Raw genomic sequence first — 14,512 nt, 5'->3', positions numbered from 1 at the left:
CCCAGCGGCATCTGTCCGTTTCCTTCACACCGAGTCTCGGCGCTGGGCCTGCTGGGAAATGTAGTTCCGAGGGTTCCCCAGCGCGGGACCTTCTGGGAAACTCCGGCGCCGGCCGTCAGAGACTGTCTGAACTGTGCGTGCTTCTGCACTTTGGAGACTCTGCGGAGAGTGGAGGTTTTGCAGAATGGGAAGCAGGAAGGAAGGACTCCAGGGTTCGGGCCTCGGCTGCGGACTCCTCAAGGTCCCCAGTGCCCCGCGTAACAATAAGCTCAGGCCAAGTCCCTCCAGCCCTGCTCTTTCCCTCCAGTCATGCTTCATCCCTCCAAGCCCTGGCCTCCAAGTGAAGGGGGTTGGGGGTACCTGCTAGAAAAGTCTGGGGCGCCAAGGTCTGCCCCAGGACTCTAGGCTCCATCCCAGGGTCCAGGCCCCGCCCCTGAGTAGCTTATCCCTAGCCGGGGCTCCCCCCGTGGGAACGGGGACCAGCTGGCCGGAAGCGCCAAACTGCGTCCCTGTCGAGCCCCCGGGGATCAATCAGGCCGAGGAGTTAATTATGTAATGAGGGGGCAGGGGGTCGGAGCTAATGAAGCCTGGGGTGGGGGGGGAGAGAAGGGGAGGGTACCCAGGTATCCGGCCCCCTCTTGGACCCCTTCCAGGCCCCAGGGGTCTCCACCCCAGCCCAACTCCAGGGCCCCAAATAGGGGAGGGGCTGTGATCCTGGGTCTGGAAGGGGCTGAGCTGTGAGCTATAAAGGGGGCATCTCTCAGCACCGGGGGACTGACTCTAGGCAGCGTGACCTGAGGCCAGACAGGACTACTCCATCCATGTACCATCCACGAGAGTTGTACTCCTCCCTGGGGACAGGCTACCGCCTTGGGCCCCCCCAGCCGGGGACAGATTCCAGCTTCCCGCCTGCCCTGGCAGAGGGCTACCGCTACCCTGGTGAGCATGGGGATCAGCTCCTGTGTAGGGACCGTGGGGGGCTGTGGCCCTCTACTGGCTCCTCATTCTGCCCCCATCTCCAGATCTGGACACTCCCAAGTTGGATTGCTTCCTCTCCGGGATTGAGGCTGCTCCCTGCACCCTGGCCGCTCCCCCACCCTTGCCCCCGCTGCCCCCAGCCCTGGGCACTGAGCCGGCCCCCCCAGCCCCAGAAGCCCTTCACTCGCTCCCCGGAGTCAGCCTGAGCCTGGAGAACCGGGAGCTGTGGAAAGAGTTCAATTCTGTGGGAACAGAGATGATCATCACCAAAGCCGGGAGGTGAGGGGCTGGGCCAGGGTCAAAGGGCCCAGTGTGTTCCTGGTGGGGGTCTTTTGGGAAAGGCAGAGTTCCTGGTGATGGGGCTAGGTTTGGGGGTTGCTAGAGGGTCTAGAGCTCTGCCTAAGTTCAGGGTGCAAGTGTGGCCTGGGTCAAGGGTTACTCTAAGGCTGGATCAGGGGTCATTCGGTGGCAAGGGCCAAGGGTCAGTCTGTGGAATCTGTAGCTGATTTAAGGAACAACCTATCGCAAGGGTCCTATGTCATTCTGGGTCTGGGTCAGAAAGTCTGGCTGGGTTATAGGTTCATTTGTGGCCCAGACCGGGGGTCAGCCTGCGGCTGGAGCCAGCGTTCAGACTATGACTAGGGTCAAGGGCCAGCCAGTGACCAGCATTCAGGGAAATCTGGCCGGGATCAGGGTCAGTATATGACTAGGTCTGGGGTCACCCTGGAGGCAGGGATGTGGTCAGTGTGTGGCCCGTGTCTTTCTAGGCCGGGAGCTCGGGCCCGAGCATGCTAAGTCCTCTGCCTCGATGCAGGCAGGACATTTTTTTTTCCTGAAGCAGGTTTGGCCAGCGGTGTAGACTCTGGTGCTGGAGATTAGGTGAGGAGACCAGAGTAGGGAGCAGCAGACCCCTGGCAAGATTTTAGGGACAGAAGTGTGTCGCCACCGCTTCTGCAGTGGAGTTGGAGGGGCTAAGGAGTCAGGGGTCCGGGCTCTGCTCCTAATCTGCTGTGTGACCCTGGTCAGATCTCCTGTCTGTCCTGTTTCCCGTGTGTAAAATGGGATGAGACAAGCCTCCAGCTCGAAGACCCTGCCCTCTGAATTCTAATTCCACCTCCCTGGATGTTTCTCTGACAAAGCTGGGTGAGCCTGCGGTGGCCGTGGCCCCTGCCGGCGCTGTGCCCACTCCTGGCCAGTGGGTAGTGCCAGGCCTCTCCCATCCCCTCCCCTGTCCAGGCGCATGTTCCCTGCTTGTCGAGTATCAGTCACTGGCCTGGACCCCGAGGCCCGCTACCTGTTTCTTCTGGATGTGGTTCCAGTGGATGGGGCTCGCTACCGTTGGCAGGGCCGGCGCTGGGAGCCCAGCGGCAAGGCGGAGCCCCGCCTGCCTGACCGCGTCTACATTCACCCTGACTCTCCTGCCACGGGCGCCCACTGGATGCGGCAGCCTGTGTCTTTCCACCGTGTCAAGCTCACCAACAGCACCCTGGACCCCCACGGCCATGTGAGGCCCCGGCCGGCAGGGAGGACAGGCTGAGGGGTGGGGGTGGGGCCCCAGGCAGGGAGTCAGCTCGGTCCTTTTCTCCCAGCTGATCTTGCACTCCATGCACAAGTACCAGCCCCGCATACACCTGGTGCGGGCAGCCCAGCTCTGCAGCCAGCACTGGGGCGGCGTCGCCTCCTTCCGCTTCCCTGAGACCACATTCATCTCTGTGACAGCCTACCAGAACCCGCGGGTAAGTGACCCCGCTTGAGGGCGGCAGTGGGCCCTGCCCCCGGGGCCATGGGAGCTTTGACCCTGGATGTGTGTGTCCCCAGATCACACAGTTGAAGATCGCAGCCAATCCGTTTGCCAAGGGCTTCCGGGAGAATGGCAGAAACTGTAAGAGGTAGGCATTGTTCATTCATTCCCTCGTTCATTCAGCAAATGTTTGTGAGCTGACCACGGTGTGCCAGGAACACAGTGGTAAGTAAAGACATTTATTCACTCGTTGCTTCCTATTTGGCACCTGCTGTGTGCCAGGCACAGTTCTAGGTGCTGGAGATCCATCAGTGAACAAAACCAAAGCCCCTGCCCTAACGGGACTGATACTCGAGGGGACAGAGTAGGCAAGTAGACAGAGAGAAATACGTAAAATATAGTATGTTAGGGATAAGTTTTGAAGAGAAAAGAAATGAAGGAAGGAAGGAAGATAGGAAGGATCGGAGTGAGGTATGTATTAGATTAGAGGCCTGGACAAGTCCTGAAGGACGTATAGTGGGTATCTGAGGAAAAGCGGGACAAAGAAGCGGGAACAGCCTATGCGACGGCCCTGAGGGAGGATGGCACCTGTGGTGTGCCTGGAGTGGAAGCGGCAAGTCAGAGGCGAAGGGAAGCCACGTTACGTTGGACAGTAAAGGTTTATTGGGGACTCTGGCTCTCTCAAGGCAAGTACAGTCAGGCAGCCATTAATCAAAGGGTCACCCGAACAAATGTAAACTGTGGACAGATGTCATGAGGGAGGTTGTGTCGTGCTGTGGGAGGTCGGGAGGACTTCCTTGAGGAAGTGAGACAAGAACGGGAACTGAGACAAGGATGAGCTAAACAGGGGAGCAGGGGCAGACAGAAGAGGATTCCCGAGTCCGGCGCAAGATAGCTAATGACGGCTTGGCAAGCCAGGCGGGATGAGCTGGGTTCAGACCGTGCCCTGGCCTTCTAGCTTGGGAAGCAGTTTCCCAAATGCAATACATGCAATAGGAAAGCATTGGAAAGTTTTAAGGGAGAAATTGAGCCCAGCTCCGCCGCTTTCTAGTCACTTAATTCTCTGGCCTTCAGTTCCTTCATCTGTAAAATGGGTATAATAATGGCACCTACCCGACAGGGTCCCTGGGAGGGTGAAATGCCTGGCACCTGGCAAGTGCTGTTATTACCATCATCATCACCATCATCATCACCGTCACCATCATCATCATTGTCACTGTTCTCCAGGGAGCGAGATGCCCGTGTGAAGAGGAAACTGCGGGGCCCAGAGCCGGTAGCCGCAGAGGCCTATGGGAGTGGAGGTGAGCGTAGTCTCAGTAGTGACGGGGGCCAGTGCTCAGGTTGCCAGTCCTCCTTAGCCCAGCCTGTCCCCTCCGTCTCCCCAGATGCACCAGGCGGTCCCTGCGATTCCACGCTGGGTGGGGATGTCCGCGAGCCGGATGCAGAGCAGGCCCAGGCCCCCCGCGAAGCTGCCCCAGCCCCAGCTCCTCCGTGTGGTGGCTCCAGCGCCCAAGCCTACCTTCTGCACCCGGCGGCTTTTCATGGGGCCCCCAGTCACCTTCCAACCAGGCGAGTGGGACAAAGGCGCAGAGCTGGGCTGTTCAAGGTTGGGGGGGGTCCCTCTCCCCTGTTCTGACACCTCTCTCTCCTTCAGGAACCCCAGCTTCCCTGAGGCTCCAGACTCAGGGCGTCCGGCCCCCTACTCGGCTGCGTTCCTGGAGCTGCAGCCTGGTCCGGGGGGCTCAGGATACCCAGGGGCTGCACCCCCGGCACCCTTCGCCTCGCACTTCCTCCAGGGGGGCCCCTTCCCCCTTGCCTACCCCGGCCCTGGGGCTTACCTGGATGTGGGCTCCAAACCAATGTACTGAGCTCTCACTGGGCCCCTCCGCCTCCCTCCCTGTCTTCCATCACAGGCCTCCGCTGCCCTTCCCCCAGGCCTGCTGGCCCCATCCCCCACACCAAATGGCTGCCTGGGGCCTCCCCCACCACCCCACTTCACACTTTGATTTCACTCCCACCCACCCCGGCTTCAAAGCCCTGGCTAAGCTGCTGGGAGTCCTGCTGGGGCCAGTTTCCCCTTCCAGGCTCTCACCTCCGTGTGAATGCAGGGAGGCTCTGCCTGGCCAAATGGGGCCACTGCCCAGCACTCCCACCTCCTGGGCCTCACCCTCGGGCTCCGCAAGTTCTACCCCCTTGCCCCAGTGCAGGCCACACCAGTCTGTTCTCAGGACCAGAGTATTTTTGTTAATAAAACTTAAAAAGATCTCAGTGCTTTAGAAACGTCGGCTAATGCTGCTTAGCCCTGGGCAGGGCCGGGCCAGTGAAGGTTTTGTGGGGAGACCTGGGCCCCGATTTCGACTTGCCACTTTCCAGCTGCTTGAGCTCGTGCAGGTAAATCAACGGCTCTGGGGCTACTTCCTTTTCAGGGTAATGGGGAAATCTGAATGTCCTGACACTCACTTGTTTTGAGAATTAAATAAGGCTGCTTCTGAGAACCCAGCCCTCTACCTAGCCCGTGGCAAGCCTTCTGGGAACAGTCACTGTCACTGGACATAGACCAGGAGGCTCCGGGGCAGTCAAGGTGCTCTGCGCAACTCCCAGGTCCCAGGCCGGCGGCGCTGCTCATTATCAATCAAGTCTGACACAAACCCAAAGACCATTTTTCTCCTTTTATTAGAATTTTTTTTTCTCTCTCAAAATTTTTTATCTAAAAAAAAAAAAAAAAAAAAAAAAGGAAAAAAGAAAACCAAAAAATTATTGGAAACTCCATGGTTCAAGTGGGGAGAAAGGAGAGGAGCATGGAGCTGAGGCTCCGAGCCTCTCCAGAGAAAGTCCTCACCCTCACAGTGCCCTCTTTGGGGGGAGAGCAGAGCCCAGACGGCCCCCCACCCCCGGATGCCCAGCCTCCGTAGGGAGACGGGAGCAGAGTCACAGTGGTCCGAGGGCCAGAGAAGCTGGGAGGGGCAGGGGCTGGAGGGATCACAGGAAGTAATCGGCCACGGGCTTCTTGGAAGGGATGCCCCGGGTCTCCTGGGGAGCAGCCTCGAAGATGATGAAATCTTTCTGGAGATGCTCATCCAGCTCCAAGATGGCTGCCACGTTCCCACAGCTGCGAGCAGGAGGACGGCAGCGTCAGAGGAGTGGGTCAGCAGGGCTCCCCGCCCCCACCTCGACCTCCTGGCCCAGGCAGCTCACCGGTAGCAATAGTTGGGTGCCGACCACACAGTGAGCACAGTCTCATTGAAGTGCCACTTGTAACCTTCCATCACCAGTTGGTGGGCACGGCAGATCATGTCAATGTCGTTGGCCGCATTGAACTGGGCCACCACGTCACTGCCAAACAGGTAGCCAGCCCCGCGGGGGCTCACGCCCCAGCCTGTTGTGTCTGAGGCAAAGGAAGGTAGGGATCGGGGGGGGGGGCAGGGTGTCCTCAAGGCTTCTCTGGTGCCCACTGCCCTTCGAAAGAGAACACCCTATTTCTTTCTCCCAGTCAGGCCCATGGGGCAAGAGCCCGGGGCCCGAGTGTGTTCTGGGGAATCCTGGAGACAGGACAGCAAATGCTGGAGCAGAGAAGCTCCAAGGGAGGGAGCATTTTCTGAGAGCTGGAGCTGCCCCGTCCTCAGTGACCATGTGATTTACTGGCCAAACAGGTGTACCCGAAAGCGAAAGGAGGTGCTGATCATGACCCCGTGGGTCCAGCACGTGTGAAGAGGGCTGTCCCGGCCACCCTGGGAGGGGCAGCCAGGCAGCTGGGCAGGGCAGTGACTGAGCGGAGGCTGTGTTATCACAGAAGGAGCTCTGGACGGGTATTTGGGAGACTCGGCTTTCAATCCTGGCTCTGCTCCAGACGAGCTGGGGAACCCCACAAAAGGAGGGATCCTCATGGGGCCAGCATTCTGGGAGTCTACCCTCTGCAGAAGGTCCTTCACACTGAGGGCACAGATGGTTTTGTCCCAAACAAGCCTCTGAGCGATGATACACATGCCCAACCCCTCTCCAAGCTCAACGCACCTCCTCACCGAGGGTGCCGGTGGAGACCAGCCCCGCTCTGCTCTTCCCCACCGCCTGGCCCAACTGTCCCTTCCACACTTCAACCTTTAACTGTCCCTTTTACCACAGGAGCCCCTCAGTCTCCTGCCAAATGAAGGGGAGAGCCCGCCTGCCCCTACCCGCTCACCCGCCCTCACCTTCGGGGTCAGACCAGAGCAGGTCACACATGGGCCCATCGTGGGGCACCTCTTGCTTTCGGTCAATCGTTCGGATCTGGTCCAGGGTCTGGATAGAGGGGGAGAGGCCCCCGTGCACGCAGAAGATCTACAGGGAGACAAGAAAGGAGCAAAGGCAAGCTGGGCACCGCGTCTCTCCCACCCATGCCATCCCTGCAGGGCCCAGTGGCCGGCCTACCTTGCCATCGATGATGGCCGACAGGCTGAGGTAGTCAAAGATCTCAGTGCAGTAGCGCCACACGGTCACCGAGCCGTATTTGCGCAGACACTCGTCGTAGAAGCCATAGACCTGGGTGATCTGGCGGCTCTCATGGTTGCCCCGGATCAGGGTGATGCGGTCAGGATAGCGAACCTGCGGGCAGCCACGCACACGGGGCTGGGGTCTGGGCTCTGTCTCTCCGTCGTCACCTCACCCACCCCTCCCAGACCTCCTCACAGGTGTCAGCCCCACCCCCACGCCAAATCCTGTCATCTCATGCCTGAATCCTGCTGCATCCAGCGCGTGGGCCCCAGCCCCTCCTCTGGGGGATTTGAGGCTGACCCCTCTCCATCAACCACACACTTACTCATTCACCACCAAGTCCTTCCCCAGACCCCCAGGCGCCCTGTCATCTCGCCCACCAATGGATACTGGACCTAGGCGAACTCAATGCCCTGCCACTTTCTGAACATGGCGGCGGCGGGAGTGGGGGGGCCTCTCTTCCCTCCCCTCCAACGTGCACCTCCGACTCCTCCTCCAGGGGCCCCATCAGACGCCCCTGAGCCGAGGAGAGCGGCTCTGCCCACCCCCTAGCAAGCTGCACCCCAGCAGCACAGCTCAGAGCGGGAGGCGGATGAGGCAGGAGAGCGGGCGGAAAGGACACAGACAGCTCAGGTCTGAGGGCCCAGCTGCGGGCACCCGGAGCCCGGGTTCCCACCTTAAGTGCCAGCAGCAGGAGGAACGTTTCGACGCTGTAGAAACCGCGATCCACAAAATCCCCCATGAAGAGGTAGTTGGTCTCAGGGACGTCGCCACCCACCTGCGGCGGGGGAAGATGATTCTGCTTGGTCCCAAAATGTCCCCTACCATGGCAGCCCATTTGCCAGTCAAGTGGCAGCCCATCTTTCGGAGGGCCCACCTAACTAGAGGCCTCTCACCCACACTCCACGCACCAAGTTCAAAGCTTCCATTCTCAATGAGAGGGGTCTTCCAGTCAGCCCCCAGGTCCCCTGTCCCCAAGTCTCCACACACTTACTCTGAACAGCTCCTTGAGGTCATAGAACTGTCCATGGATGTCGCCGCACACCTGGGAAGTGAGGAGAGGCGGGTGGGAACTCAGGCAGTCTGAGAGCTCTGCTCCCAGGGACCAGCCTTCACAACACCCACTGCTTCAAGAGCGCCTTACCACTCCTGGCGAAGTCTCTACTCCTCAGGGCCAAAAATCTACTCTCCTACCCCAGCTTCGCCTGGTCTGGAATCACACCCCATCCCACACAGAGTGCCAACTATTCTGGGTGGAAGAGCTAGAGCCAGGTCTTTCCAGCTAGACCTGTAGCTTCTGGAGGACCTGGCCCCTCCTCTCCCTGTTCCCCTCAAAGAACCCAGAAGAAAGCTACTAATAACAGAATGCACAGGAACGTGTGGAGTAGAATCACTCACCATATTAAGAGGCCTTCTGCTCTGGCCAAGAGCATCCCCCCAACAAATCAAAAGAGCCTTCCCATAACATCCATTTGGTACAGCAAGGCTCCCTTGAAGCTAGGAGAGGGAGCAGATACACGGGGCTTTCTGGGCTCTCAGGGAAGAGGGGGAGACCTTGGCAGTCCCCAAGATTAAGGGGAATGCCCATGTGCCTAAAAGCCCAAGCTAGGCTCTGAAAGGACAGACGGTACTCACTGTGACCGGCGAGTCCACCCTCTGTACGTTGCTCTCCTCTACCAAGATCTCTCTGGAGACAGGAGAAAACCAGGGTCACCACAGCCAGGCCAGCCCAGCCCAATTCCACATCTTTTTGAGGGGAGGATATGAGGTACCCCTTGAATCTCTAGGGGGCAGGAGTGAGGTGTGCAAGATCCCCAGGATGGGCTGACGGGGCTTCCCCAAGGCCAACAGGCCAGAGCCCCAACTCTTAACTGCATTTAAAGCCCTTCCAAGGAGGCAGTGGCCTTCCGAGCCTTGACCCTCCCTGCTGCCCTCTGTCACACATCCAGGGCTTATTCCAGAAAACAGACCTCCTCTCCGCACAGAGCCCTCGGCTCACGCTGCTCCCTCGGCCTGGAGCGCTCTGAGACCGTGTCCCCCGTTGAGCTTACAGTCCCTCTGCCCATCACGGAGGCCTCGCCCAGACCATCCAAAGGCACCCAGTCATCAGACACACCGTCAAAGTGCTGCGCTGTGCTTTTTCCTTATTTAGAGGGAGTGACAACTTTGTTCTTTCATTTCTCCCTGCAGTGGAGTCTATTGCTATTTGAGGGTACGTGACATAAAACCACTTGGTCGATTACAGTCAATGGAAGAGGTGCCACGCTTCGAGATTTCAACCTTGATGACAGCAGCAGTGACCACTCCAGGTCACGCCGTGCCCCAGGACCGTAGTAAGAGCCTTGCATCAATGACACAACCGAAGAGCCAACCCCAAAGGCAGGTACTGTGACGCCGCCCACCGCTCAGATGAATAAACTGGCCGCAGTCCTACAGGGGGGACTTGAACCAAGAGGCCTGGCTCTGGGGTCTGACGCCTTTATCAAGCTGCTCTGGTGTGGGAGGGCCCTGGGCACTCGCCTACCTTTTTCTGCCAGCCTCCTGCTTGGAGACTAGGAGCTTCCTGAGTTCAGAGAACTCGTGGTTTTACCTATGTCCCTGAGAGCACTCTCTCTGACAAAGGCTGGAGGGAAGTGTGCTTGCTTGGCTTTGTGAGAATGAAAAGAGGCCCTGGCAGGGGTCTGAGGGCCCATTGGCAACCAGGCCCTCCCACTGGGACTGCACCTTGTGTCCAACAACCTTCCACATCAACTGCTTGTGATGACCTTCCCAGCTGACCCAGGGAGGTTCTTTGCATCCTCATCTGACAGAGAAACCGAAGCTTAGAGAAAAAAAGGGCAGGATCAAGGTCACAAAGCTGGAGAGTGAAAGAAGTGGAACTCAGGAGCCCAATCCCCTAAGAATTCGTGCCGGCTTCACCCACAGATTCCGGGTCTAACGCCCCCCACCCAGTGCTGGCAGGGCCCAGCAGGGTCTGGGAACAAGGGCCAGCCTCCGACCCCAGCTCTGTCACTCCCAGCACATCATCCGCACTCTCAGGGCTCACACCGGCCCACCCTTACTTCCGCCAACAAATGCCACCTTTAGGAAGTGCCTGCCGAAGTCGAAGTCCCAGTCCCTGTCCCTACATATGCAGAATCCCATTTGAGCTCCATAATGACATCAAAGTCTTCGAGAGGTAGAGTGACTTGACCAGGGTTACACTGTTTATAGGTGACAAAGCTGGAATTCATACTGAAGACCACCTGATTCAAACCCCCCCGCTCTGGGGCGTCTGGGCGGCTCAGTTGGTTAAGCGTCTGCCTTCAGCTCAAGTTATGATCTCAGGGTCCTGGGATCGAGCCCCGCAATCGGGCTCCCTGCTCAGTGGGGAGCACTTCTCCCTCTCCCCCTGCTCGTGTTCTCTCTGTTTCACTCTCTCAAATAAATAAATAAAATCTTAAAAAAAAAAAAACAACAAAAAACAAACCCTCTGCTCTCTTACTATGCTGATATATAGAGAAAGAGCAGAGGCTAGATCTCTAGAAGCAAGAACTAGCTACCATCACCACCAAATCAATTCAGGCCCTTGGGGCAGGATGAGTCTTACAGGAAAAAAAAAAAAAATGGTGCCAAGCAACAATTGGTTTAAGTTTCTAAAAATGCCACTCAAAACCGAGAGAACAGGGATGACTAAAAACACCTTGGGACTGGTCCAGTCAGGGAAATTTTCTTTAGCTGGCAAAACACAGAGGCACAGACATGCATTTAAAACGAGGCCTTGCCTGTTTGTCAAACAGGCCTGGTCTGGCCGCTGTGGGTCTGTCTGAGGTAGAGCCAAGCAAGAGGCTGAAAGCCACAAGTTCAGAACCCAGCTCTGCCACTTTCTCTCTGGGTGACCTCAGTCAAGAGGCCTCTAGGAGTCATGTCAAAAGTAGCAAATAGTTCCAACCTCACAAGACTGCTGTGGAGAAGACAGAAATTGCTTGTCAGTACAAGGCCTATTGTATAATAGTGGGCCTGTTGTTCAGCAAATGTATGGTCATTCTGCTGGCTCTTTCCTCATAATCTCCAGCGTGGTGCAAGCCACAAACTGTACCTCGGGGGTCTACGACCATACCACCCTGAACGCGCTCGATCTCGTCTGATCTCGGAAGCTAAGCAGGGTCGGGCCTGGTTAGTACTTGGATGGGAAACTGTACCTCGGGGGAGGCAGGTAAGTGGTCTCCTCACTGGTGCCCACACATCTCAGAGCCTCTACTCCTGCTCTCATCCTACTGGAAATGTCCTTCCTCCCTGGCCCTGCTCCCATCAGCTCTCCAAATTAGTTTCATCTTTCAAGGCCACTTTCTCTTAGAGGCCTTCTCTGGTGACGTCAGTCCTTACCGGCAATGTCCTCTTCCTACCCAGTCCTAACAGTAACACCTAAAGACTGCTGAGCACTTACATTGTACCAAGGCACTATGCTAAGCTCATCCCAAGCACCACTTTACTGGTTCTTCACACCATCTTCTTAAATACTATTATTCCCACTATACAAATGAAGACACTGTGCAGAAACCTCGAGATCACCAACACAGCCAGTTAAGTGGCAGGGTTCACATTCCAACCTAGAATCATCACATTCCAAAGCCGGAGCTCTTAACCACCACATCATCCTACTTCCCACGGGCCTCCCTTCAGTCAGATTTAATTCTACTCTGGCTTATTTGCTACCATTTCACACTGAACACGAGGTGATCCAACTCCACCATCTTGCATTAAGGCCTGAAAAGAGACAGGACATGGAGCTCTGGCTTCAGACTCCATCCCTTACTTGCTGGTTGACTCTGAACATAAAAGAGTCCTCACCTGCAAAATGGGGACAATACCACCCGCCTTTAGGGGTTGTTCTTAGAATTAAAAAGAATTTCATAAACTACAGCGTCTTTAGCTTTCCTGCCTTGAATTTCTGTGGACACCCCCTTTTATCATCTTATTCTTCAAGGCCTATCCCCAAAGTTCAGTTCCTCCAAGAAACCTCTGCTCCCCCGACAAGTAGGGTGGTCTCCCTGAGCTTCCTAAGTACTTTTTATAACTCTCTAACGCCACTGAAAACACATCACCTAATACTTTTAAGTATCTTTCTCCAGGTCTGTCTTCTCCCAACAGGCTGGTTGCTCCTCGAGGGAAGCGGCCCTAGTCTGCGTCTCTCTGGGAAAGATTCCAGGATAAGCCAGGCCCCAAGTTCTCAGCTGGGTCTGCCCCAGGTCGGAACCCCTGGGCAGCGGGGCCACCCGGCTCACCTGGCCTTAGCGCACAGGGCCTTGACTTCGCTCTCTTTGATGAGCTCGCAGCGCCGCAGTTGCTCGATCTGCCGGTCCAGGTCGCTGATCTCCGCCATGGCCCACCCCCCCGGCGCGGGTCAGAGCCGGGGCCGTCGCCCCCTCCGCACCGCACAGGGGTCTCCTGAGAAAGGCGAAGACGAGCCCGTGGATGAGAATGTCCGTAGGGGGCGCCGGGGGGAGGCAGGGAGGCAACTCCATCCTGAAGCTGGCCCGGCCCCCCCACCCTCGCCTCCCCTCACATCGGCCCCGGGACCCCCAAAGTCCCACGGCCCTGGCCGCTCCCCGCTAACTCCCGTCGAACCCCGCGGTCCCGCGCTCGGGACGGTGGCCTAGAGGGGTCTCAGACTATTACCGCCGCCGCGACTCCGGCTCCCGCTCCTAGGCTCCCTGCCTTCCTCCTTCCCTACGCTTTGGGCCGCCGCCACCGCCGCTTCTACTTCCGGCCCCGCCGCGGAAGCAAAGAGGGACCAGTTCCGCCGCGCGCCGGATGTGGCGTCATACACACCCTCCCCCTCCCGCGCCGCGCCCCTAACCCCACCTCTCGAGCTAAGAATGGAAATGAGCGACGGAACCGGATGTCCGCAGCTTGTGGGCGGGGGTGACCGGGGCCTGCGGGCCGGTGCTGGTCGGGCCGTTGGACACCTCAGTCCGCTCCCCTCGGGTCTCAGTGAGGGAAGCAAGCTGAGCTACGGCTCCGCTTGTAACTTCGTTGCACGCTTTGATTTTATGTGTGCGTCGGCCTCCCCCATTATAGTCCCTGAGGGTCACCCTTGAAGCCCCAGTGCTTAGAACACGGCCGGGCACAGTAGGCATACCTAAATATGTGTTCAGTGGACGGAGGAATCCTGTCCAAATCTCTTTCCACGGCCCCGGAGAACTCTCTGCCATAGAGGACCTCTGAAGTGAGAGGCAGAAAAGGAGGCCACCTTGCTCACACCTAGCTTACATCTCAGTCAACGTGACCTCCCTGATTCCAGAAGAGTCCCCGACATCCCTCAGTTGCTTCCTCTTGTCTGCCAAGTTGTATTCCTTTTTTTTAAGGAATCCGTTCTAGTTTCTCCACCTATCACTTACACGTTCTGGAATTCACTCTGTTAAAAAGGTCCAAAGCCCCGAACTGACACTTGAGATGATGCACACTTTGTGGTATCTGAGCCTTTACACAGGCTGCTCCCTTTTGAAGTCTTTTTTGCTATCTTCTGATGACCTTCCATTTTTATTTGCTTTACTTCGTTTCACAGAGAATTGTGAGGCTAGGTACAGAAGTGAGGCCAAAGTTTAGAGGAGCACTAAGAGTGGATTTGGTTTTGTATGTAGGCAACATGCAAATGTGCATTGAAGGAAAGGACCGAGTCCTTAAAACTCCTAGAAGGTCCTAGTCAGTTCTAGGAGCATCACTACAGGGATTCCCTTAAGGCCAGAAAGACCACAATAGTTAAGATTATTTTCTCCCTCTAGAAGGAAGCTCAGACAGCAAAGTGCCTCGTATCAGGAAATTCAGGAAATGGCAAGACTCACGAGGTCCCCAGTTATGAACAGGATCTAATTTAACAGCTCAGAAGAGCTGATTACTGCTACACCTCAGCCTAGGTGTCCGGGGAAGGGTCCAAGACATGGCTGGCACAGGGGTTAAGTGCAGGGCCTTCCTTCTGGCTACATGGAATACAGCAGCTACATTGGCTCAGGGCTTAAGCCGGAACCTGAGCCCCACAGTTCTGTCTGGGTAGCTGAGGCCCCTTTGGAAAGGGATTCCAAGTTTGTCAAGGGCTTCCCCAGCCCAAAGAAGATTAATTAAGAAGCCAGTTCTAATCCCATCCCCTGTTAAGATGGGAAAACAGACCAGCTCAACAGTGTAGATGAAGGACATATGTATTAATAATCTTGTCTTCCTCAAGAAAGGGCAATCTCAGGCAATACGGCCTTAAGCACGAAGCACCTACTTATATAGATCACTTCTGTCACCTGGGTCACAGCACTCGGGAAATGTTGGCTTTTGTCAGCGACTGTTTTTGTCACAGGG

General features: G+C 56.9%; 2 protein-coding genes across 2 annotated transcripts; one reads left to right on the top strand and one right to left on the bottom strand.

The window, feature by feature from the left end:
• Positions 1-614: 614 nt before the first annotated feature.
• TBX6 (T-box transcription factor 6) lies at positions 615-5,055 on the top strand. Its single transcript, XM_025853944.2, has 8 exons — positions 615-939; positions 1,023-1,257; positions 2,215-2,482; positions 2,568-2,714; positions 2,797-2,867; positions 3,947-4,020; positions 4,105-4,288; positions 4,374-5,055. The coding sequence occupies exons 1-8, from the start codon at positions 822-824 to the stop codon at positions 4,585-4,587; spliced, it is 1,311 nt and encodes a 436-aa protein (XP_025709729.1). The 5' UTR covers positions 615-821; the 3' UTR covers positions 4,588-5,055.
• A 319-nt stretch (positions 5,056-5,374) lies between these two features.
• On the bottom strand, positions 5,375-12,961 carry PPP4C (protein phosphatase 4 catalytic subunit). Its single transcript, XM_025853943.2, has 9 exons — positions 12,845-12,961; positions 12,451-12,613; positions 8,822-8,873; positions 8,181-8,231; positions 7,863-7,964; positions 7,124-7,297; positions 6,907-7,033; positions 5,915-6,104; positions 5,375-5,828 (listed from the first exon to the last, which is right to left on the bottom strand). Exons 2-9 carry the CDS (start codon positions 12,546-12,548, stop codon positions 5,699-5,701), a joined length of 924 nt encoding a protein of 307 aa, XP_025709728.1. The 5' UTR covers positions 12,549-12,613; positions 12,845-12,961; the 3' UTR covers positions 5,375-5,698.
• Positions 12,962-14,512: the final 1,551 nt, after the last annotated feature.

This window comes from Callorhinus ursinus, unplaced genomic scaffold, assembly GCF_003265705.2.
Source record: "Callorhinus ursinus isolate GAN/ISIS: 27379988/994484 unplaced genomic scaffold, GSC_fseal_2.0 scaffold87, whole genome shotgun sequence".
In the NCBI taxonomy this organism is placed as follows: domain Eukaryota; kingdom Metazoa; phylum Chordata; class Mammalia; order Carnivora; family Otariidae; genus Callorhinus; species Callorhinus ursinus.
The sequence above is the reverse complement of the archived record's forward strand: the minus strand, read 5'-3'. Positions and strand labels throughout refer to the sequence as shown.